This window comes from Gymnoscopelus braueri (assembly GCF_963280865.1).
Source record: "Gymnoscopelus braueri genome assembly, chromosome: 19".
Taxonomy (NCBI): Eukaryota; Metazoa; Chordata; class Actinopteri; order Myctophiformes; family Myctophidae; genus Gymnoscopelus; species Gymnoscopelus braueri.
The window spans coordinates 50,940,316-50,962,846 of record NC_137621.1 but is presented as its reverse complement, the minus strand read 5'-3'; the positions used below and the strand labels follow the sequence as shown (position 1 = coordinate 50,962,846).

The 22,531-nt window shown below is 39.7% G+C and overlaps 2 protein-coding genes across 2 annotated transcripts in view; both read left to right on the top strand.

Moving 5' to 3' along the window:
• Window positions 1-5,587: 5,587 nt before the first annotated feature.
• cox8a (cytochrome c oxidase subunit 8A) lies at window positions 5,588-10,709 on the top strand. The gene is made up of 2 exons (XM_080413460.1): window positions 5,588-5,812; window positions 10,308-10,709. The coding sequence occupies exons 1-2, from the start codon at window positions 5,693-5,695 to the stop codon at window positions 10,401-10,403; spliced, it is 216 nt and encodes a 71-aa protein (XP_080269586.1). The 5' UTR covers window positions 5,588-5,692; the 3' UTR covers window positions 10,404-10,709.
• A 2,900-nt stretch (window positions 10,710-13,609) lies between these two features.
• Window positions 13,610-22,531, top strand: part of rrh (retinal pigment epithelium-derived rhodopsin homolog) — a 38,573-nt gene continuing 29,651 nt past the window's right edge. The window contains exons 1-2 of the mRNA XM_080413704.1: window positions 13,610-13,822; window positions 19,498-19,688. Of these exons, the coding sequence (XP_080269830.1) occupies window positions 13,720-13,822; window positions 19,498-19,688 (294 nt within the window). The 5' untranslated portion in view covers window positions 13,610-13,719. The remainder of the gene's footprint in view (window positions 13,823-19,497; window positions 19,689-22,531) is intronic.

Sequence of the window (22,531 nt, the reverse complement as noted above, 5' to 3'; positions counted from 1 at the left end):
GTCCAAAAAAGTCCTAAAAGGGCGGTATTGACTTCACTGGTTCAGAATACAGCTTCCATCTGGGATCGCTCAGAGAGTACGGCTACTCCTCACAGCGGCGTGTGCGAACCAATCAGCGGCTGCTAGGGGCGGGATTTTTGTGAGACCGGATGTGACACGATCAAGAAGCGCTTATTGCGTTGTAGTTCTTTCATGATTCATCATGGTTGAATAGTATACAAAAGAACTACTGCTGGCACAGCTATACGTCACATAGACACGTCAATATGATTGGTTGATAGACGGCGATAGACAGACGGTCCCATCCAATCACCTGCCAAGTAGCTTGATTGATTCATCGATTGTGCTACCGAAGTCCCAGATGGAAGTAGCCTGTGAAACAAATGTGACGCAAGCTTCTTCCATCTGGCGAAGTCAAGTTAATGGAAATAGCCCATTTAATTAATATTAATTAAATCAATCATCAATAAATTATCAATTATCAGATTTGAACTGGGGATCCCCCAAAATAATCATATTTGAACTGGGGACATGTCAGGGGCGGATTTTGTTAGTTTCTTTTCTGTTTTTGGTTATTTTATTTCGGTGTTAGGGTTAGGTTAGGGTTATGTTATTTAATTCTTATTTTTGCATGATTTTACTGATTTATTATCAAAATATTAATTATTTTAACATTTATTTCTATTATTCAAAAAAAATTACTTGGGGGGGTCCAATCTGAAGCTAGGATCTCCGCGCCTGGGACCTGTGGCAGGACAAAAGACAAAAAGGACAAAACTGATCAAATTCAGGGTTACAGTGGTCTATGGGCTTATTATAGATAAATGTGGTTGGAGCATTGCATTTTCTTGTAATTATGGTATTGATAGGACAAGTTACCAAGTATACTGCCTGTTTCCTGTAACAAGTGTTGAACACTATGTTTGTTTGAGCACTGTTAATTGACAGCTGGGAGACAGAGACATGTTACTGAACAAACACTCAATGATTATTGTCACAACATAGAGCTATTTTAACACTACACTACACATGATTCCCTGCATATTCCTTTTTTCTCACAGACTGCACTATATTTTCTTATGTCATCATTATGTGTATTTTACTGCTGACTGTATTTCATTTATTTCATGTAAAACACTTTGTACCTTATTGTTTTCACAGTACAAGTGATACATTTAACCCTGTAAGACCCGGATATATTTCTACTTGCAAAAAAAAAAAAAAAACCTTTCAGATGGTCTTGTAGGAGTACTTAGGAGAGGAAAATATAATGTTTTTTTATTTTTTATGTTTTGGTAAGTTTTTATGCAAATGTTTCCATATGGAAACGTTGGGTCCATCAGGTAGCAAAATTTCCTATAGGCCATTTTTAAGGATAACATGGCAAATGTGTAATTACTTCACTAAAACAACTTAAGGATTCATTTATATGGTTTATTATTTGGCCTCAGATCAATTATTAATAATATTTGGCCTCAGAACAGTATACATTATGAATAATAACACCAATAAGCCATATTTTTAAATCAATTTTATTAAAAGAACAACAAAATATCATTGATGTCTATGTCAACATCACTCTCTCCGTTCATCACGATATCCAGAACATCCCTTGCTGAGAAGCGAGGCCCTTTCTGTTGTTGTGGCATTCTGAAATGAAATAAAGACCATTAGTACATTTAGTAGTGCTTACAAACAACATTTCACAAGTCATACAATACTGTCTGGCAAACCTATTGTGTGATGATGATTGCCGCTAAGTGGGCATCATTCCATTGCCCCTAAGTACCCACCACACCTTGAATGAATAATGAACAACCCCCACAACCCCCAACAAGTACCAAAGTGGTCCCACTGTCCTTGTAGTATCGAAAGCAAATTAAACATACTGAGAAATAACAAGGGAATATATTGGTTAAACTATGGTTGAATATGTATTGTTTAGGGGGAGAGAGAAAGTTTGGGTGGACATTTTCTGAGGCTTACTGCTCAAAGCAAACAATTCAGTTTTTGTGAACAAAGGAACCAGCTTGTATGGTTCTGACTGTTAAAACAATGGTTACAAATATCATTGGAAATTAGAAATTAAAGTAAAAATGCACATATAGCCTACTCTCTCTCACTGTTTCTCTCTCTCATATATATATATATATATATATATATATATATATATATATATATATATATATATATATATATAGTAATGCAAAAGTGGGGGAAATACACATATAACTGTTTAAATCTATTGTGAAAACTATATATAAGGCTGAACAGTAGCAGGTGAACATTAGGCCTGCCCTTGTATTTTTTGCAACCAAGAGGGCCCAACGATTCCAAAAAGACACAAGTATGAATCATGCTTTAATTTCTAATTTGGGACATATATTTCACAATAATAACATATGTACATGTTCTAGACATTGTAATGTTCAACAAAAAAAATATTACAGGCATATTACTTACGTTTTTGTGAGGAATATCTTCCAGAGAAAAAAGAGATCTGTTCCAACAGAGATTTTTCAAGTTGTGATGATTCCTGGCTCTGTGGGGGGTATTTATATACAAATATCCTGGCCAATGGCATTGTAAGACTAAACAATAGGACCCAATGAGCATTTAGAGGTGAAAAAATAACAGAAAAAAAAAAGATTTAAACATCTTTCTTTATAAAATATAATTGTTTCCAAAAGGGATCACTGGGTCTTAGAGGGTTAAGCATAGTTTTTAAATATTTAGGAAAGTATTATCTATCATCACAGACCGTAATTATGAACGCCCACCCACTGTCATCAGCATCCAGAACAGTAGATGGCGATATAGCCTCCTTTGTTGACATCTGTGAGCCGGTCCGCCCCAAGCCCCCAGAGTTGCTGAGAAACATTGAAGCTGCCACCCCAGTGGCCAAAGCTGGAACTGCAGGCGGGGAGAAATACATGCGCGAGCAAAACATACTGAGAGATATTTGTATATATAGATATAAATATGTAAACATATTATACATAAACACATATGCATTTACATATACATAGGCATCTCGAGTGTATTTAATAAATATCTCACGTTCAATCCTTGACACACGGGCTGCCGTAGAACGCAAAAAGGACACTAGTGCGCATGCTCATGACTCTATGGGGGTACAAAATCAAACCAATAATTCTACTTCCGGCAGGTTTCCGGGTGCTTCAAAACGCCACTGAGCACATTCATTGAAATGATAGCTGGGGGCGGGGCAATCCGCCCTCTAGTTATATTATACCTCTATAGACCGCCGAAGTCTGACGTCATTTACACATCCTTTGTTTGTCTACCTGGTTCGCAGTTTTCCACCCCCGTTCTGAATCCCATAGACGTATTCAATATCGCGTCAAATAAGAACTGTGTTCCAAAAATAAACAAATGACCCCGGCGTGTTGACTCTTATGGATATGAAGCATCAACTGACGGTGAGAAAACGCTAATGTTACTTCCGCCGAATGGGGTGCTCCTTCCATTCCGACATCTCACCACTCCGACTAGTGGCTTCCGCGTGCGGTTATGGTTAGGGTTAGGGTTAGGTATAGGGTTCGTCAACGTCGGAAAGGCGACATGTCGGAAAGGAGAAATGCACCCCCGCCGAATTAGTTACATTTTCGCCAGAAACAGACTGTATCAAATATAAGTGACTGACTATCATAAACGATACAGAGCCTCCTCCCTGACAATAACGCCGACACGCGGTGTTTATTTTTGGACCACAATTCTTATATGAGACGATTCTAAGATGACCCAATGTTATTCTCCATAGAGAAATTACTTCCGCAAACCTGGGGATGAACGAGTCACGTCAGGACTTCGGTGCTCTAAGCCAGATTCCAAACCCGAAAATCTCGGCCACTCGCTCACTCCCACTCGGTCACTCCGACTCCAAACCGGATGTGCTAAATTCCAATTACTCAGTTGCTTCTTGGAGGAGGCGAGTGGAGTCGAGTGGAGGAGCCGAGTCGGCTCTCTACTTCCGCATTTAGCGAGTGTACATCAAGTGTAGGCTCGACCACTCTCAACAGCTCCTCCGCGGCAGACTTCCGCATCACGTGTAGACGTTTTTTTTGTTTTTTCCCTTCTCCCGTGACGTATACATGGTCCTCCTCCACATGTGGCCACACACACACTGCTTGAAACCCGAAACCATGCCCCGAAAACACCGGCTGTCCCCCCCTCGCCCCCGCCGATCACTCGTTGCCCATCTCACACACACACACACACACACACACACACACACACACACACACACACACACAGAGTGTAAATTAACTGAAAAGACGCAACAAGCCACTGGCTTTATTGCTTTGTATGATATAAAGTATAATACAATTATATACATTGTAATATATATTGTGCACACTTATACTGTCTCAAAAGCTGATAGTTCATTTCTCTCCGTGCATGCCTCATCTCAATGCAGTGCATGGACTACTATAAATTACTGTGACAAAGATTATGTTTAAAATAATGTATTGTATTTATATATAGACTGAATATAGGGTGACTATATTCTGAATTCCCCAAAAAGAGGACACTTTACGCTATTTAACTATAGCCGTACTCATTCAATTCTGAACCGATTCTTACATTTTAAAATTCTGTATTTGCTGTGAAGGGTCTTCTTTCATGTCTATCAGTCATGATTTATTTCGCTATCAAACAATATCAAGCAAAATCACAAAATCGTCTGAGTTTTTTTCTTTTTTCTTCGTCCCAGAAGTGGGGAGGATATCACCCAAACTCTCAAACCCCCGGACATTTGAAGGATTTTATAAACCCCCCCCCAGACAGCCCCCCAAAAGAATATATGTCCGGGTAAAAGAGGACGTATGGCCACCCTGCATGAATGATGTAATTCAGAGTCAGACATACTCTGTAATATACGGTGGCTGTTATACGCAGCAGTGCCGTGCGGGACTGCTGCGGGGGGTGGGGGGGTCTGGGGACTGTACGAGCAAAAAGAGGGACGGGTCAGGATTTAATTCATAAATGTTTAATCATCCTGGCGCTTCGTTCACTATTTCAGGAATAAATGGCTTTGCACAAAATGTTAACTATAAAGATAACAATGTGGCCATCCACATTGATGAATTGTCTATTCTTATATTATGTATTATTCTATACCTGCATATTATTCTATGCATGTATATTTTCATCCACGGCTCTGGTCCAGCTGTTTGAGACGTCATAAGTGATCGCGGAATTTTCTGTCGCTTTGAAATGACGGACCCAGTGCAGTCCGATCCTTTGACGGCAACCACTCGACCACTCGTCCTCACAAATAATCCTCGGCTCCTCGCAGGGGCGGGGCTTAGGCGCGAGTGGAGGAAGCGAGGAGAGTGAGCGAGTGACCGAACTTTGGGGAATGGAATCTGGCTGTCCGCCCGGATACAGAACAAATACCAATAAACCCCATAGCCCACAGGGACTGTCGTTATGATTGGCTTTGTTGGTCGTCAGGGTGACCGAGCCCATAGATATGACCGAGCCAACCTATAGTGTTTGCCTCGCAACCAACTAGCCAATCACAACGCGGGCCGTCCCTCCGGAGTATAGGATGTGGTAGCATTGACCTCCCAGTCATTCTGAATCACATCATCACAGAACATTGGCCGAGAGAACAGCGTGTGTTTGCTTGTCAGACTTCAACACATATATTTATTATAAAAGAATGTCTTCTTTCCTGAGGACCATGATGGCGACCCGCCTGGCTCCCGCTCTGCGGACCACAGCGCTCCAAAGCCGGGCCAACCTGGGCTCCGCGCCGGCCAAGGACCCCCTGGGCCCCGTTGTAAGTCCCTGTTAGCATGTTAGCTTCTACACCGCTAGCGCTTCGTTTATCTTCCGTTCTCGCGAGGAGTGCCGCGATTGTCGTTAAAAAAGAACAGATCTACAAGCTATCATCGCGTGGCGGAGCGACGCGTTTATGGCTTGTAGATCTGTTCTTTTTAGATGAGCTTTTACTATCAAGGTCAAACGCAGTTTTAGATAACAAACGTGATCAATTCATGATATATTATTACTGTGTTTTGTTCAAAAGGGCCAACATGTAAACTATTAGATTAATAAGTGTCTTTGAATAATAATTTCCTTTACTTAAATCATAGTTAGTTTTCTCTATCTAGCTTTATGTAATGTATTCTTACGTTTTACAGTAACATACCATGCCAAGTACACTGTTATCTATTGAGTGATATGTTCTTCCATAAGTACACTGTTCTTCCATAATGGAACATTGTGTACTAATTTGCCTAATTAAGTGACTTACCCAATGTAAGTAGGACAGTCACAATTATTACATAATCATAATTATTTAGGTAATCAACAATAACTTTTGTGTAATGGTCAGAATCGTTTCCATGTTGAAAAAGTGTCATACATTTTCCAAAAATAGCGGAAATAGCAGATCTTTAAGCTCACAACTCGTCAGTGTTGTGACCTTGTAGATCAGCTATGTCCGCTATTTTTTTTAAATATTTTAAACGTATAAAATGATTCAATATGTCAGTAATTTATTTTTATTTAAATTATTTGTCATATCTGCCCTGTGCAATGTTTTGTTTACAAAGCCTAAAAGGCTGTACAGAAATGTAATATTTATTCATAATATGAATAAAGGAACATATTATGTTCCAATGTTGAATGCCAAAAAAACACAATTAAATTGTTAATAAAAAAATTGCATGACTGCGACAGCTCTAAATATAAGTATTCATTTATAACTAACTGAATTAGACCACAGACCACCATAACTCTCAGAGCTACAGCCCCATAAGGGTACATTTGGTTCCTATTTCCTAACTATCGATCATTTAGCTGGGGGCCCCCTAGAACCCCAGGGGTCCTTGGTGGTCTTAAACCGGTGGTTCTCAAACCTTTTTATTTCAAGAACCCTTAGTGTGATGTCCATTAGGCATACACAGTAAAGGAATTGTGGACCAAATGACAGACCATATCTCTCCAGATCATGTCTACAACAATTAAATAGATGCTGTTGGCCAGAAACCTTGTGTCTACATATGTAAACGTTTTATGTTTTGTTTTCTTAAATGAATGCCCTAATTCGTCATACTACAGCGTCACACAGAAGTAGTGAAAATAGCTGTTTTTGTATTGGACATAATGAGGTTTCCACCCAACAGCAATTAAGCAAGCGTAGTTGTTGTAAATGCGTAGTCCCACAGATGAATTCTGTCTCAAATGTTGGGCCCTTTAACCCATTAAGACCGGGAAGGGAACTCATCTGTGTCATTTTGAGATGTCTTTGGCTATTCGCTATGAGCTTGTAGATCTGGCATTTTTTTTAAAGAAATCGTGAAAATGTGTGCAAATCTTTGAATATATATTTTACTAAAATCTTTGCTTCTGGGGGGTTCCTGGAACCAAATATATTCAGATGGGGTCCGCGGCCAAATACATAATTTTGAGAGGTCCTTGACACCACTGATATTATAGCAACAAACTGTTAGGATTTAGCATACATTTGTAGAATCCCCAGAAGCAATAAGATTTGAGTTAAAAATGTTCGCTTTAAAAATATATATGTATTCAAAGATTTTCACGAATTTTCAAGATTAAAAAAAAATAGCAGATCTACAAGCTGATAGCGCGGCACTCTGTGCCGCACTATGAGCTTGTATATCTGCTATTTTTGAATAGCCAAAGAAATAAAAAATGACACACAGATGCGTTCCTGGTCTTAATGGGTTAAAAAGAAGAAAAAAAAGTTTGAGAATCACTACACAACAGTTGTCGCAGAAACCTTGTATCTCCATATTTCAAGTTATGTTTTTAATGAATTAACGCCCTAGTTCACCGTACAAGAGTGTTGCACAAAAATCGCGGAAATAGCAGATCTACAAGCCAGTGCTGCCAAAAATGTCCTATCAAATCTTAATCTCAAAATTTACATTATATTTACTAACGGATATTTGCAGTAAAACTTCATTTAAAGACTGCAGAAGTCTCTTTCTTTCTCTATGTGTGTCGCGGTTGTGGCTGCGGTTGGTGCTGAGAAGCGCTCTCTGTCACAACACGTCCCTGTCCAGTGTCCACCACCACAGAGGTTGTGTGTCCACCGTGGTGCATCCGGCTTTGTCGAGCGTCTATCTATACGAACAAAGAATTGTGACGCGTTGTGGTCTTGTTGATCGGCTCGGGCTCTGCGCCCGACAGAGTTTGACTTGAAGCTGTTTGCTCAGAGCTCACCTTGATTTCATGTATTTAAATTCAAACTTTCCTTTTTACAGTCAAACGTTGATAGCTCACAACGCGTCCCAGCAGATACAGATATGTACATGAGGTTACTCATAAGGAACCGATTTTGACATTCCAGGTTTCCACCTAACAGTGGCGATGTGTACTTACTATTATGCTTGTTTCCAGACATAAACATGGCTCCTAAAGCCTTCAAATACTCTAAATTGTTGCATTAATCGCCTAATCACAATAACTTTGGGTAATCAAAATTATTTTTGGATGATTGTCAATCATTTCCATGTTGAGAAATGCAGATCTATCATGATCATGAAATTTCCATGCATTTTCAAACTTAAAAAAAATGTTTGAAAATAGCCGATCTACAAGCTCACAACACGTTGCATTCTTATACAGCGGCACACTATTCCCCTGAATTGAGATATATATAATACAGGGGTTAACTTAGGGTGACCATACGTCCTCTTTTACCCGGACATGTCCTCTTTTCGGGTGCTGTCCGGCCTGTCCGGGGGGGGTTTATAAAATCCTTCAAATGTCCGGTGTTTTGGGATTATTTATTTTTTTACAATGAAAGCGCTAACTATGGTACTTCCGTAACCCCGGTTTTGTAAATTGCGAACGAGTTGTTCACATTGTTAGTGTTGCCATGTCCGAATATTTACCGCAACTTCAAAAACAAAAATTTGCTTCTTTTTCTGGCTTGTTTTGGAGGAATGTTTCCTTATTTCTCTCACGAGACTTGGCAACACAGCTGCTGACAGGCTGGAGGCACACGTGACCACACACACACACACACAGACACACAGACAGTCACACACACTCACACAGACACACACTGAACAGCATACATCGCGCTCAGCGCTGCCTGTCATTCATTGCACCCCGACTGAGAAAAGTTACACAGACAGAGGCGGAGAAAATGCCGAAACGCAAATGCAACTTCACAGATAAAATGCGCAAAAAGTACCCGTGTTTTCGTCTGGGTCGTGACAAATGTGAAGCAGAGTGTACTGTTTGCAAAGCAGGAACATATGTCTCCGTGGGAAATAAAGGTTCGTCAGACCAAGCCCATACTGCCACTTCAAAGCACAAGAAAGCTGTGCAAGGCGAGACTTCTTCTGCCAAATTGACCGACTATAATAATGGGGTACCTTACTTGTTCTAAGATAAGTCTAAGACTTGAGAGAGAGGTTATTTTATTTTGTTAAAAAGATGAATGTTCATACAGAACTTAACATGAAATATTATAGAGCATATTTGTATGAGTGATTATTTTGTTATCTACCTCTCTTTTATTTTTGTTTAAATGTTGAGGCATTATTTATATTTTTTACATTAGCCATAGGAGACATTATTTTGAAGAATGAGCTATAACATTGAAGAACAGGCTACTTCTCTATTTTCTTTTGTTTATAATTAACAGGTTTTGAGGCATTTTTTACATTTTTACATTATAGACATGAGAGGTTATTTTGAATAATGGGGTACCTCACTTGTTCTAAGATAAGACTTGTTGAGAGAGAGATGTTATTTTATTTTGTTAAAAAGCTGAATTATTAAGCTGTGATTATTTTGTTATCTGAAACAAACAGAGGAGACATGCTTTAAATAAATAAATATATTATTTATAAAGCAATATTTTTCAGTACCTCAAAGAGGCCCAGAATTAACCAAATTAACCGAATTAAGGTACCAAAAAACCCCCCCAAAAGTTACAAATCCGGGGGAAAGCCTAAAAAAAAATCTCGCGCGCGCAAGGAACGCATGCACGCGCGCTGCGTGCGCGTGCATTCGCTGGGTGTCCTCTTTTTGGGAATTCAGAATATGGTCACCCTAGTTAACTAGGCCCCCTGCTTTTTCCCTTCTACAACAAATCTCTTTGCTGAGAATAGCTGATCTACAATGTCGTCCCTCCGCCCACAAATTTGACTATCGGCAGTAGTCGCCCGCTCTCATAGACACATAATGCACTTCCGGGAATACTATCCCGCGCCGCCCGACCCACAGTAAAACCCACAGTGACGTGCTGAAATTAATAAACTCCTTTTTGTCTCTTTGTTGTTTAGGAAACAGTCATTGGGTTTTTGGGGTTTGCTTTGGCCATCCTGGGACCATCGGGATGGATCCTCTGCCACCTGGAAGACTACAAGAAGAAGGAGTAAAGATGAACATTTGAACCCTCTTTTAAAAGGTTGTGGGGGTCCATTAGAACCCTCTTTTAAAGGGTGTGGGGGTCCAGCTTCTTGTCCAGAAAACCGCTCTGGGACCATCGTTACCGAAAACCAATAACCCCTCCGTCTTACAATGGATCAAATTGAGACTCCGTTCTACCTCTAAAATGACAGTTTACCTTCTTTCTACCATATGTATGTTTTAAAGGCTGTCTGTCTGAAAGACTGGCTGTACTGCATCAGTGAAATATTGACATGGAGGGGGTTACAATATTATTAAATCTTATTTAAAATGGATACAGTTTGGCTTCAGTTTACTTGATGGTTTTGTTTTGGTTGCCCTCAAGTCGCAAGTTACTAGTGTGTGTGTGTGTGTGTGTGTGTGTGTGTGCGCACGCGCGCTCTGTCGCTCTGCGGCAGGAACCAGCCAACTCCAAACCACCAACTCCAAAATGGTCATTTTTCAGGAAATGAAAAAACAAAACGAAAATGGAGTTAGGAGGTTTTGTTCATCATTGATAAGAACAGCTAAATGGACCTCCAAGCTCAAAAGGGGGTGGAGCCTGGAGTCATCAAAACCAGCTAACTCCACCCCCCTTTGCTGGACTTAGCTGGTTTAGCAGAAAGTTTGAGGATCCAATGGAGTTAGCTGGTTTTGTCAGAAGCACTTTTTAGTACTTTTCATTGGTTCAATTTTTTTTTTTACCAACACAGACCTAAAGGGTGTTCAATAGCCCTGATTTATGGAAAAAAATGCAAAAGCGGGAAAATGGAGTTAGCTGGTTCCTACCGGACAGCAACGACGGGGTATATATGAGGTTTTAAGTGGTTAATACAGCTGAATTTGTTAATGGTTGTATGTGATATTAGTTATATTCTAAGACTCTGATTCTCAGCCTGTGGGCCATGAGGATAAGTGGTCCCCCAAATAATTGACAAAATTTCAATGATAATATAACGTGCATATTTAGAAAAAATCATGTAAAACATTGCCATGGTATATTTTCTTTAAAACCTTAAAAAGTGAGTTTTCATTGTGAAACCAATAAATAAGAACTTAAAGGGCTATACCACTTTGGTAGAGGTTTGGGTTGTGTAGTTACCTTGCAATGATGCAACTCCAAAGGTGTGCGAGAAATGAAAAATAATTGCTCCATAGACTAGAACTTGATAATTAAAAAAATGCACAGGAGGAGCTCTTTTAGCCCTGCTGTTGATATTACTATTTTTATTAGCAAGAAAACACGGACTGGGTCTGTGGATCTGGATCTTCAAAAAGCTAAATCAAAAGGAAGTTGAACATTTTTTTATAAAAAAAAAAGAACAGTACTGGGTTTGGTTCTATATTTGTCAGAATCAACTTTGTGTTTGTTTACAGGCTAAAAGAGCACCTCCTGAGCTTCTTCACAGTACAATGGATGTCAATGATGAGCATATTTAGAATCAATTTCTAGTCAATGGAGCAATTATTTTTTATTTCTTGCCCACCTTTGGAGTTACATCATGGCATGTTAACTACACAACCACCCTGTGGCTCGAACATGCCAAGTACATGAGCTAGCGCAGCCTTTTCTGGCCAGGTCATAACAGGAGAACATTGAGCAAAAATAGCAGATCTACAAGCTCACAATGCATCACAATACGACACGTTGTGAGCTTATACTGTAGGTCGGCCATTTTCGGCAATGGTTAAAAAGCTATATTGTGATAGTAATCATTGCTATAGAGAGTTTGTGCAGTAACAGAGGTCATCCTGTATCACCAGCTCTTTAATACACGCAAAATACTGCTTCAGGTGGGTTGTCAATTTCATCCAATCAGCAGAGAGAACTCGATACAGGATGAACAAGTGAAAACTGGAAGTGATATAAAAAAAAACATGAGAAATTATAACTGAAAAACAAGATGGTAAATAGTCTTTGTGGGTCTCTCTCATTGGATGAAATTGGTAACCAATTACCCCCTTACACAATTTGTGTTGTCAAAATGTTTCCAAAACATCCTGATTTTTTTTCCACAATTATTTTCACAACATGACGTGCAGTGAGCTTGTAGATTGGCTATTTTCAAAAAGCCGGTTTAAAGTGCTTCAACTTATTTTGACACATATAATTATCTCATTTTGCTGAGGACCACCTTGAACCCCCCCAAGGACCCCTGGGTGTCCCTGGACCCAACTTTGAGAACCACTAACTTACACTACCTTTAAATGGTTAAAATCAAACTCTTTTGGTCCCGGATCAGCATTAAATGTATTATGTCAGCCTCACGTTGGCAGTAGCTACAATTCCACGTGACAGAGGGAGCTAATCTGTGTTGTTTGGAGCCAGTGTCCATGTTACATACCAACTAACAAAGTATGTCCTAATCCACTAGTTCTCAACCGTTGGTTCGGGGACCACTAGGGGTCAAGATGGACCCTTATGGGTCTGTAACTCAGAGACTGTACAAATGGAACCAAATAGACCCTTGCAGTTTTCCAAGGTGGAAAGAAATATACTTAAATTATGCTTTTTGAAGAATGTAACACGTTTTTTTGTGTGGATGTGCTTTTTTGTTATTGCATTCAAGTGTACTTAAGTGTAGTCAAGTACTACTCAAGGATTGCTTAATGTGTATAATGTAAGTGTAAATGGCACACTTGTTAAAATGGAACATCAAACATTGAAAGTATTACTTTTTCACCTTCGCTGTAACTCCGAGTGTACAAATGGTTTAGTTCCATGTGTACACTCTCAGAGTTACAGACTCATAAGGGTCTATTTGGGACCCATGTTTGGTCCCCAGACCCCACGTTGAGAAACAGTCCTAATCCTCAGCACACAAATCCTACCTCCCCCATTTGGAAGCCCCCGAAACCCACCCAGTACCATTCAGTAATAATACTGACAGATTAGTTTCTTAGTTCCCCTTGTGTTCCATGCTATTTTCACTATTTTAGCTTTTCATTTTGTATTTTTTTAAGGCTGCAAAGTTAGGTGATATTTATTTACAGTGATATGTTTTGCTTGATGTTAGTTTTGCTTTAAAGCAAATAATTTTTGCTTTAAAGTTCCTCTCATGTTAGATGGTATTTTCACAATTTTAGCTTTTAATTTTGAGTTTTTATGAGACCACAAACTTCATTTTGGGTAACATTTCTTCATTCTCTGCAATATTTCTTCGTTTGGGGTGATATTTCTTCATTTTTGGCGATATTTCTCCGTTTGGGGTGAGATTTCTAAATTTTCTGCGGAATTTGGGGTGGTATTTCTTCATTTTGGGTGCAATTGTTGCTTGACGTTTTGCTTAGAAAACGTTACTAAAAATGGGTTTTGACTCTGGAGTGAACATGTCCGTACCGTACGGAGGGAAGAGTGCCTTCACACAAATGGAACACAACATAGTGGCTGGATACCTCATCACCGCAGGTGAGACATGTAATACATTAAAGGTGCAGTAAGTTATTTTCATTTGTTAAAAGTTAAGTGTTTAATAGTTCTATATTGTGATAGGAATCATTGCTATACAGTAGAGCAGTGGTTCCCAAACTTTATGTTCAAGACCCAAAAGAGAAATGTTGGCCCGGGACTCACACTAGTGAAAATAGCAGATCTACAAGCTCACAACGTGTCGCTTTGTGCCACAATGTGAGCTTGTAGATCTGCTATTTTCACGACTTCTTAAAAGGATCCCTGGCTAATAAGCCAAACATGCCTTAATACATTATAATTGCCCTCCATAACTAAAATTAAACATTAAAAACTCCTTACATAATTTATTTATTTGATATCTATCTTTTAGGCCTACTCAAGGTGGACAACGCCCGTTGCACGTCCATGTGTGGTCCAGCCTAAGGAATGAATTTATGGAATGCATGTGCAACTAAAATGTTTTTAAAATATAGTTTTGATGCTCATATTAACCTTAGGAAATATGAAGTTGTTTTGTATTAAGACATGCTGATAACATTCCTTAGGGCTGGACCACACATGGACAAATTACATCATGAACTTGCGACGGGCATTGTAAAAGATAAATAATTTATAAAATAAATACAAATTGTAAGGTGTTTTTAATTTTATTTATAGAGGGCAATTATAATGTATTAAGGCATATTTGGCTTATTAGCCAGTGATCCTTTTAAACTAAAAGAAATATATATATTTATATATAAATATATTATATTTATATTTATGTTTTTAATAAAGGAAACAGAAAAACAATGGAATATTTTCTCGCGACCCAGAAAAAAAACACTGTTTGGGAAACAGTGTAATAGAGCAAAATTGTGGTACTGCTACTTTAACTCAGGTAAAAGATAAATCAGAGTAGCTACATTTTTCCACCACTGCATTTCATAATGATTAAATGCTGTGATTTTGTGTTTGTTTTGTTAAAAAAGCTCTACATTGTGATAATAATAATTGTTATAGAGTTCAGTGACAAGGGTCTTCCTCTCTCTGCCATTCTTTAATAAATAGAAAATACATTTTCAGATGGGTTAATTTCATCTAATCAAGAGAGAAGCCATTTATCAACTTCAATTGTCTATCTAGTGTTCCAGTTCCAATTGTGTCTGCTCATGTCTTTGGTGTCATCACTTCCAATTTCACTTGCTCATCCTGTATCCTGTCCGAGTTCTCTCTCCTGATTGGATCAAACTGGTGTCCCAACCTGAACATTTATTTTCTGTTTATTAAAGAGCTGGAGAGACATGAGACCCCTGTTACTGAACAAACACTCTAATAGCACTATATTTCAAACAGTGGCCCATGTTAGGGTCGAGGACAATTTATTTCTGGGTCCTAAGTAAATGTCACATAGTTTTTCAGTTTCCTACATTTAAAACATATTTCTTCAAAAGCAATTAATAAATGAAATAAAATCTAATAATTTCCATTTTTTATTTTTTTTTAGTTTAAAAGGATCCCTGGCTAATACATATTAGCCTGGTAAAGCCCCTCCCTCAAATGGAAATGAGATTTCCGGAGGGAGGGGCTTTACCAGGTTAAATAAATATGCCTTAATACATTATAATTGCCCTCTATAACTAAAATACAGAAAATGTAAACACCTTACAATTTTATTTTATTTTATAAATGGTTAATCTTTTACTCAAGTGGGACAATGTCCGTCGCAAGTTGATGATGTTATTTGGAAGGAATGTTATTAGCATGTCTTAATAAAAACGACTTAATACTTTGTAAGGTTAATATGAGCATCAAAACAATATTTTAAAAACATTTTTAGTAGCACATACATTCCATAGGGCTGGACCACACATCGACAAATGACATCAACGTGCAACGGGCGTTGTCCCGTGAAAATAGCAGATCTACAAGCTCACAATGCGGTAAACATCCAATTTCTCTTTTGGTTCTTGAGCTAAAAGGTTTGGGAACCACTGCCCTTTTACAAGTAAAAGGCCTGTATTGAAAATTTGACTTGGGTAAAGGTATTAAAGTATTGGCAATAAAATATACTTAAAAGCAAGTAGGCTATATGTTGCAACATTATGTTTATTTTCATTTGACCCAAAGTTGTTCTCAAACATTTTCATGCCAAGGACCCCAAAATGTATACATAATTGGCTGTGGACCCCCATTTGAAAATATATAATGCCAGGGACCCCATGAGAGTTTTTTTTCTCCCCTTTTTTCGAAAATAGTAGATCCACTAGCTCACAGTGTGTTGAGAGCTTGTAGATCGGCTATTTTCGAATAACCATTTTATTTATTTTTTGGCTTAAATGTTTCAACTGTTCCACTTTTTGCTGGGGACCTCCTGGATTCCCTTCAATGATCCAGGGACCCCACTTTGGGGTCTGGTCTAGGCACTTTGTGCCGCGTTGTGAGCTGGTGGATCTGCTATTTTCGCTACTAACAGTGATCCAGATAGTATGTAGTTCAGTGGATCCCAACCTGTTCTGGATCAGCGCCTACTTGGAAATCTAAATCCTTTATTGTAATGATCGATCAATTGATTGTGTTAGGGTTAATGGATCAATTAAACAATTAAACATTGTAATAATCACCTGACATTTAGTTTATTATAATTGCTTTAAATACCGATGTTAATTGTTTTATTATCATTTGCCAATTATTTTGGGGCCCACTTGCGATATCCTCACGGCCCACCAGAAGGCCCCATCCTACAGGTTGGGAATCACTGATCTAGGGACAAATCTAAATTCATTGAATGACGATCGGACATCAAAGAAAACCAGCACTGACAAACCTACTCTCTCTGCTCTGAAAACCAATCCTGATACCATCCCATATGAAGGACCACCCCTGAAATCTTTCATCGGTTCTGCAATGTTATTATTAAACATCTGAATTATTTCCACCCTGTTTTCCGACCATTCACTGAATTTAGAAATCCCACACATTTCCATAGGGTTATCTCTGATCGTCTGGCTATATGCAAAACTTGCACTGATCCTATTATAAATAAAGGAAACCTCTGACTGTCAGTCTGTCTAATCCGCATTTTCATCCTTAATGGGTTGAGCATTTGATCTGAACTTTCACACTTGCATAGAGACACACGGCCGGAAGCGGAAGGCCTACAAATCCACGCCCAGTTTTGACACTCGGGGTCCGTTAGAACGATGAACTGCAGCTCTCAATGCAATCTCTATGAGAGGCATTGTAAAATACCGTCATTTCACTGGTTAACTACTGAGGCTGTAGCGATTTTTTTTGTGTTCTAATAATCTGTCCCATTTGTTTAATTTGTCCTTTTTAATGTCCCATATCTTTCATCTCGATATACCCACAATATACTATAATATACTCCATCAGTATGTCAAAACCGCTAGCATCGGAGATCCAGGGTTTAAGTGGTCGCATGGTATATACGTCACGGACGCATCCCTTGAGGTTTTCAATACCCAGAAAACTGGCGAAAGTGGCCGTTTTCAATATGTTTTGGTCATTATCTCTGGAACAGAAGGTCCAATCTGCTCAGTTCAAAGCTTGTTGGATGCGTGACTTTGAGGACATTAAGCACGTTTTCGGGTTATTTGTTTTTTTTAGGGAAGGCGAGATCTTAGTTGGGCAGGCGACCGCCTGTTATGCCTCTACAGTGGGTACGCCACTGGTCGGCGCTCGGCGCTCGTAAAGACAGTGATGTCACTGAAATGCCCGTCTGCTGTCTACCCTCTGCTGTGTTAGCATTATGGGTAACTCGTTAAAGTGGCAAATTAAATGTGAAACACATCAACTATTAAGAAAACAAGAAGATATGTTGACAAAGACACTCCATACATTTGGAAACATATTTTTATTTAAATCAATATCGTCTTCAGTTAATGCAGGGTAATTTTAAAAGTAGGCTAACTTTCATATCCTCTCATAGGGAATGCATTGGCAGCTGCAGTTCATCGTTCTAACGGACCTCGAGTAGCGGCGCTGTCTCAAAAGTGGGCGTGAAATTTGTAGTCCCCGTGTGTCTCTATAGACCAATAGCATATTATGCAGACAGTGCCAAAGCCAGTTTTTCACTTTCCCAAAATCTAAGCTGTATAGAGTTTTTGTGTAAACACTGGCGATTCGGAGCGATTTGGGCTATGGGATCTGTCGTCATGGTTACAGCCTCGCAGGCTATGGGATCTGTCATCATGATTACAGCCTCGTAGGCTATGGGATCTCTAGCCGCTGGCTAGACTTGGCTTGCACACAGTCACACACACAACGGCAGAAAACACAGGCACTACAAACTTCTAAAGGACTTTCTTTTAGGGCCTGTGTCCACACACACTGTGTTCTATGAGCAGGAGGGCGCTTTGGATATCATCTCTATATACAGTAGCACTAGCACGCAGATTGGCACATCCACTTCTCATGGTTGTGGGTGGCAATGATTCCAACTCGGGTCGTAAATGACCGGGTTGTGACACACACCACACCACACTCCAGCAGGATTAAATCTCCAAAACGTTAAATATGCATACCGAGTGCATAAACCAAAATTCAATGTGCATTTACTGCAGATAGTTTGTCAGCACACATCGCCGGGTATGGACTAGTTAGCAATCAACCAGGGGAATATTATTTATAAACCTTGCCTAGTGTATCCCTGGCTGCACTTCTATTTGTTGTCTCAATGCTCATGTTGGCATGGTCTCCGTACATTTTGGAAATTATTCACTACTGGCGCTCGGCTGGCACAGTGGTAAAGTGCCTGGCCACCACCACGGAGGTTGTGGGTGCGAATCCTCCGCGTCCTCCCGGTGGGGGCTCCTCACTGGCAGGTGTGTCAGTAGGATACAACAGCAGTGACAACACATAGCAATGTGTGTGAGGAGTAATTAATTGGCATAACGACGAAACGGGTAAAACGCTATTTTGCAGCTGGAGGAGGGGGATGTGACACATTGTGAGCTTGTAGATTTGCTATTTCCTAAACAAAATCTTGAAAATGTGTGAAACATTTGGACTATTTTTGAATCATTTTAAGAAGAAGATGGGGGTCTGCGGCCAAATACTAGTCATGTAAATGTGACGGTCCCTCACTTGAAAATGTTTGAGAATCACTACTCTGGCATACAGATTGGTTCAAATATATATATTTTTTCATTTAAATTGTTACTACAGGGGGCCACCAAATCTTTGTGTGATAGGAACTTTTTTTTTACACTAACCACTTGAACCCTAGAATTCCTATTCTGGGGGGAACATTAGCCGAAAATAGCAGATGTACAAACACATGCACACCACGCTGCGAAGCGTTGTGTGCTTGTAGAACAGCTATTTTCGGCAAAAAATGGCTGAAAATACACATTAAAATGAATCCAACATAAAAACTGAAAAGATAAGTCAACTAACCAAAACTCATTAATGTAGACAACACTGATGACAGTGCTGTCAAACAAGTATATGAAGCTATCTATTAAATCTATGAAAATGTTTAATCTGCAACACTTATACAATATGTAGTGGGGGTGGGGGTCCCTGCTTCATCTCTCTCTCAGCTAAGGGGTCCTTGGCCAAAAAAACTTCGAAAACCCCTGCTCATATTGTATCTTTAAATGCTGTTGTATCTTGCTGTTGTATCTTTTTAGACTGTGTGTTTTCAGCTCGTCTTTTCCTTTGTTCAGGTGTCATCAGTCTAGCCAGCAACATTGTGGTGTTGCTGATGTTTGTTAAATTCAAGGAGCTGCGTACAGCCACCAACGCCATCATCATCAACCTGGCCCTCACTGACATCGGGGTGGCAGGGATCGGATACCCCATGTCTGCTGCATCCGACCTGCATGGCAGCTGGAAGTTTGGATACGTAGGTTGCCAGGTGGGCAATGTGAGGGCCACGTTTCGTTTAACCTAGTGGTTCTGAAACTTTTTCATGTGAAGGACCCCCAAAATGATATGTATTTGGCTGCAGACCCCCATCTCAAAATATGTTGTTCCAGGGACAGTGGCGGAACAACTCAAAGCCGGGCCGGGAGGCACAGCACAGTGATCAGGCCCCCCCTGCGCATGCACGCACGCAGGTTTCGGGCGGATTCGGTCACTTTTTGGGGGGCTTCTTGTCACTTTATTTCGGGGTTAGGGTAGGGTTAGGTTAGGGTTATGTTGTTTAATTCTTATTTTTGCCTGATTTTACCGATTTATTATCTGATGGCCCGGGCCCTCCAGGGTCGCGGGCCCGGAGGCGGCCGCCTCCCTGGCCTCCCCGGACGCTCCGCCACTGTCCAGGGACCCCCAGAAGCAAAGATTTGAGTTACAAATGTTCGCTTTAAAAAATGTACATTCAAAGATTTGCACACATTTTCACGATTTTTCAAAAATAGCAGATCTACAAGCTCGTAGCGCGGCACTCTGTGCCATGCTATGAGCTTGTAGATCTGCTATTTTTGAATAGCCAAAGTATAAAATATGGATAAAGGGGTTTAAATGATTGTGAAACTTTATTAACACATTTTGCTGGGGACCCCCTGGTATCCCCCCAAGTACCCCACTTTAGAACCAATGGTGTAACCACTATTATTGTTGCTGTTGGGTGGAAAACGTGTATGTCCAAAAGCATTTCTTTTTTTATCGTCATTTAAAAGATATTTAAAAGTAGTGAAAATAGCCAATCTACACGCTCACTTGAGTAGATGTCTATTTTCACTACTCTCGTGTGACACTATGACGAAGTGGAGCATGAACCCAGTAAAAACGGGAAAACATCTGTGTCATTTTAGATTTCAGCTATGTACGTATATAGCAACACAAGTTTTTCAGAAAACTATTATGATTTGGAACAGTGGTTTAGTGGAGGGGGAGCACAAGGGAGAGATGCTCCTCCAATTATAAGAATAGGAGTTGGGTGTTAGTCAATTGTTTTCATATTATATATATACACAAACAGTAGACAGACAGACAAAAAGACGAAAGCTACCTCTCTGGAGGTTGTGGGTTCGAATCCACCGTGGTGCATGCGGCCTTGTCGAGCGTCTATATACGAACACAATTGGCCCGTGTTTCGGGGGAAGGAAGCCGGGCGGGGAGGGTGCTATTTGTAAAAAAAAAAAAAGGCTGCCTCTCTTTCAGAGCCATGCTGAAAAAAAAGAGAGAAAAAGTGGTGGGCCATGTACACAGCCCTGGGGGACAGCGGTCAATGAATTTAGTTAAAGTAGTGGTTAACCCATTCAATCCGGGAACGCACGCATCTGTGTGTCATTGTAAGATTTATTCGGCTATTCAAAAATAGCAGACATACAAGCTCATAGTGCGGCACCGAGTGCCGCGCTATGAGCTTGTAGATCTGCTATTTTTTAAGAAACAAAATCGTGAAAATGTGTGCAAATCTTTGAATATAAATATACTACATTTTTAACTAAAATCTTTGCGTTTGGGGGGGTCCCTGTAACAACATATTTTGAGATGGGGGTCCGCGGACAAATACATATCATTTTGGGGGGTCCTTGACATGAAAAAAGTTTGAGAACCACTGATATTAAAGCAACATAAGTACAAAAAAAAATAACTGTTAGGATTTAGTTTACTTTAAATATATATATATATTCAAAGATTTGCACAAATATTAACAATTTTTCAAAACAGTGCAGCGCTACAAGCTTGTAGATCTGCTATTTTTTAATTAGACCTGCTGGTGGCGCTATAACAGGCCAATGTGAATAAGGGTGGCATTTCTTCCTTGGCCTAGTGGGAATGTGTTTGTGAAATTTCACGGAAATCGTAGCTGCGTTCATGATTTGAGGCATTTTGTTCAAAACGGACCAATCCTGCAAATTTTGGAAGCCAACCTTAGCCAATGAGGATGGAATATGGGAAACCGGACAGATCCGTATTGATCACATGACTATAGAGATACTGTGTACCGATTTGCATGACGTTTGGATAAAATCTGTAGGAGTAATATAAAAAAAGGGTTTTTCACAAATTGGCCTCCAGGTGGCGCTATAACAGGCCCATGTGAAACATTTGAGGCAGAGGTTCTGAATTGGCATCCAGGGATTGTGTGTGCACAGTTTCGCAGCGACCGGGCCAACGGTGCCGGAGATTATAAAAAAATGAACACATTATGCGTTCCCGGATTGAATGGGTTAAAAGCAGAACAACAGCACATGAACTATGTGACAGAAGTAAATCATGTTTTGCTACAAATGTAGATTATTTCAGATTATTGGCTGTTTGTTACTTCACAGTTATTTGAACCATGTGACTTTAATCTGGCCTCAGACCTTGAGCTCACAAACCATGAAACCATTTATTTTATTTGAGCCTTCTGATTGGACACAGTTTTCATTGTTCAATGCCAAAGTTGCCATTGTTTATTTACTGCATGGCTCTCAAGGGTCCTTGAGGTGGTCCCTGGGGGTCCCCAATTTAACCACTTTAACCATACTTTAAATATACATCGACTATTTGAAAATAGCAGCTCTACGACGCGTTGTGAGCTTTTAGATCTGATATTTTCAAAAATATTGTGAAAAAATCTGGAACATTAAGCATATTTTGGAAACATTTTAACAACACAAATCTTGTACGGGGGTCCTCCTAGCACAACCTATTTTCAGATAGGGGTCCCTGGACAAATACATATTCATATGGGGGTCCTTGACATGAAAATGTTTGAGAACCACTGGTGTAGGAGATGGTTGTGCGTGAAAATCCCCGTAGATC

Coding starts and splice junctions, on each gene's coding strand:
- cox8a (XM_080413460.1), top strand. CDS start 5,693: ATGTCTTCTTTCCTGAGGACCATGATGGCGACCCGCCTGGCTCCCGCT. Junction 5,813..10,307: donor AGGACCCCCTGGGCCCCGTT/GTAAGTCCCTGT, acceptor TTTGTTGTTTAG/GAAACAGTCATTGGGTTTTT.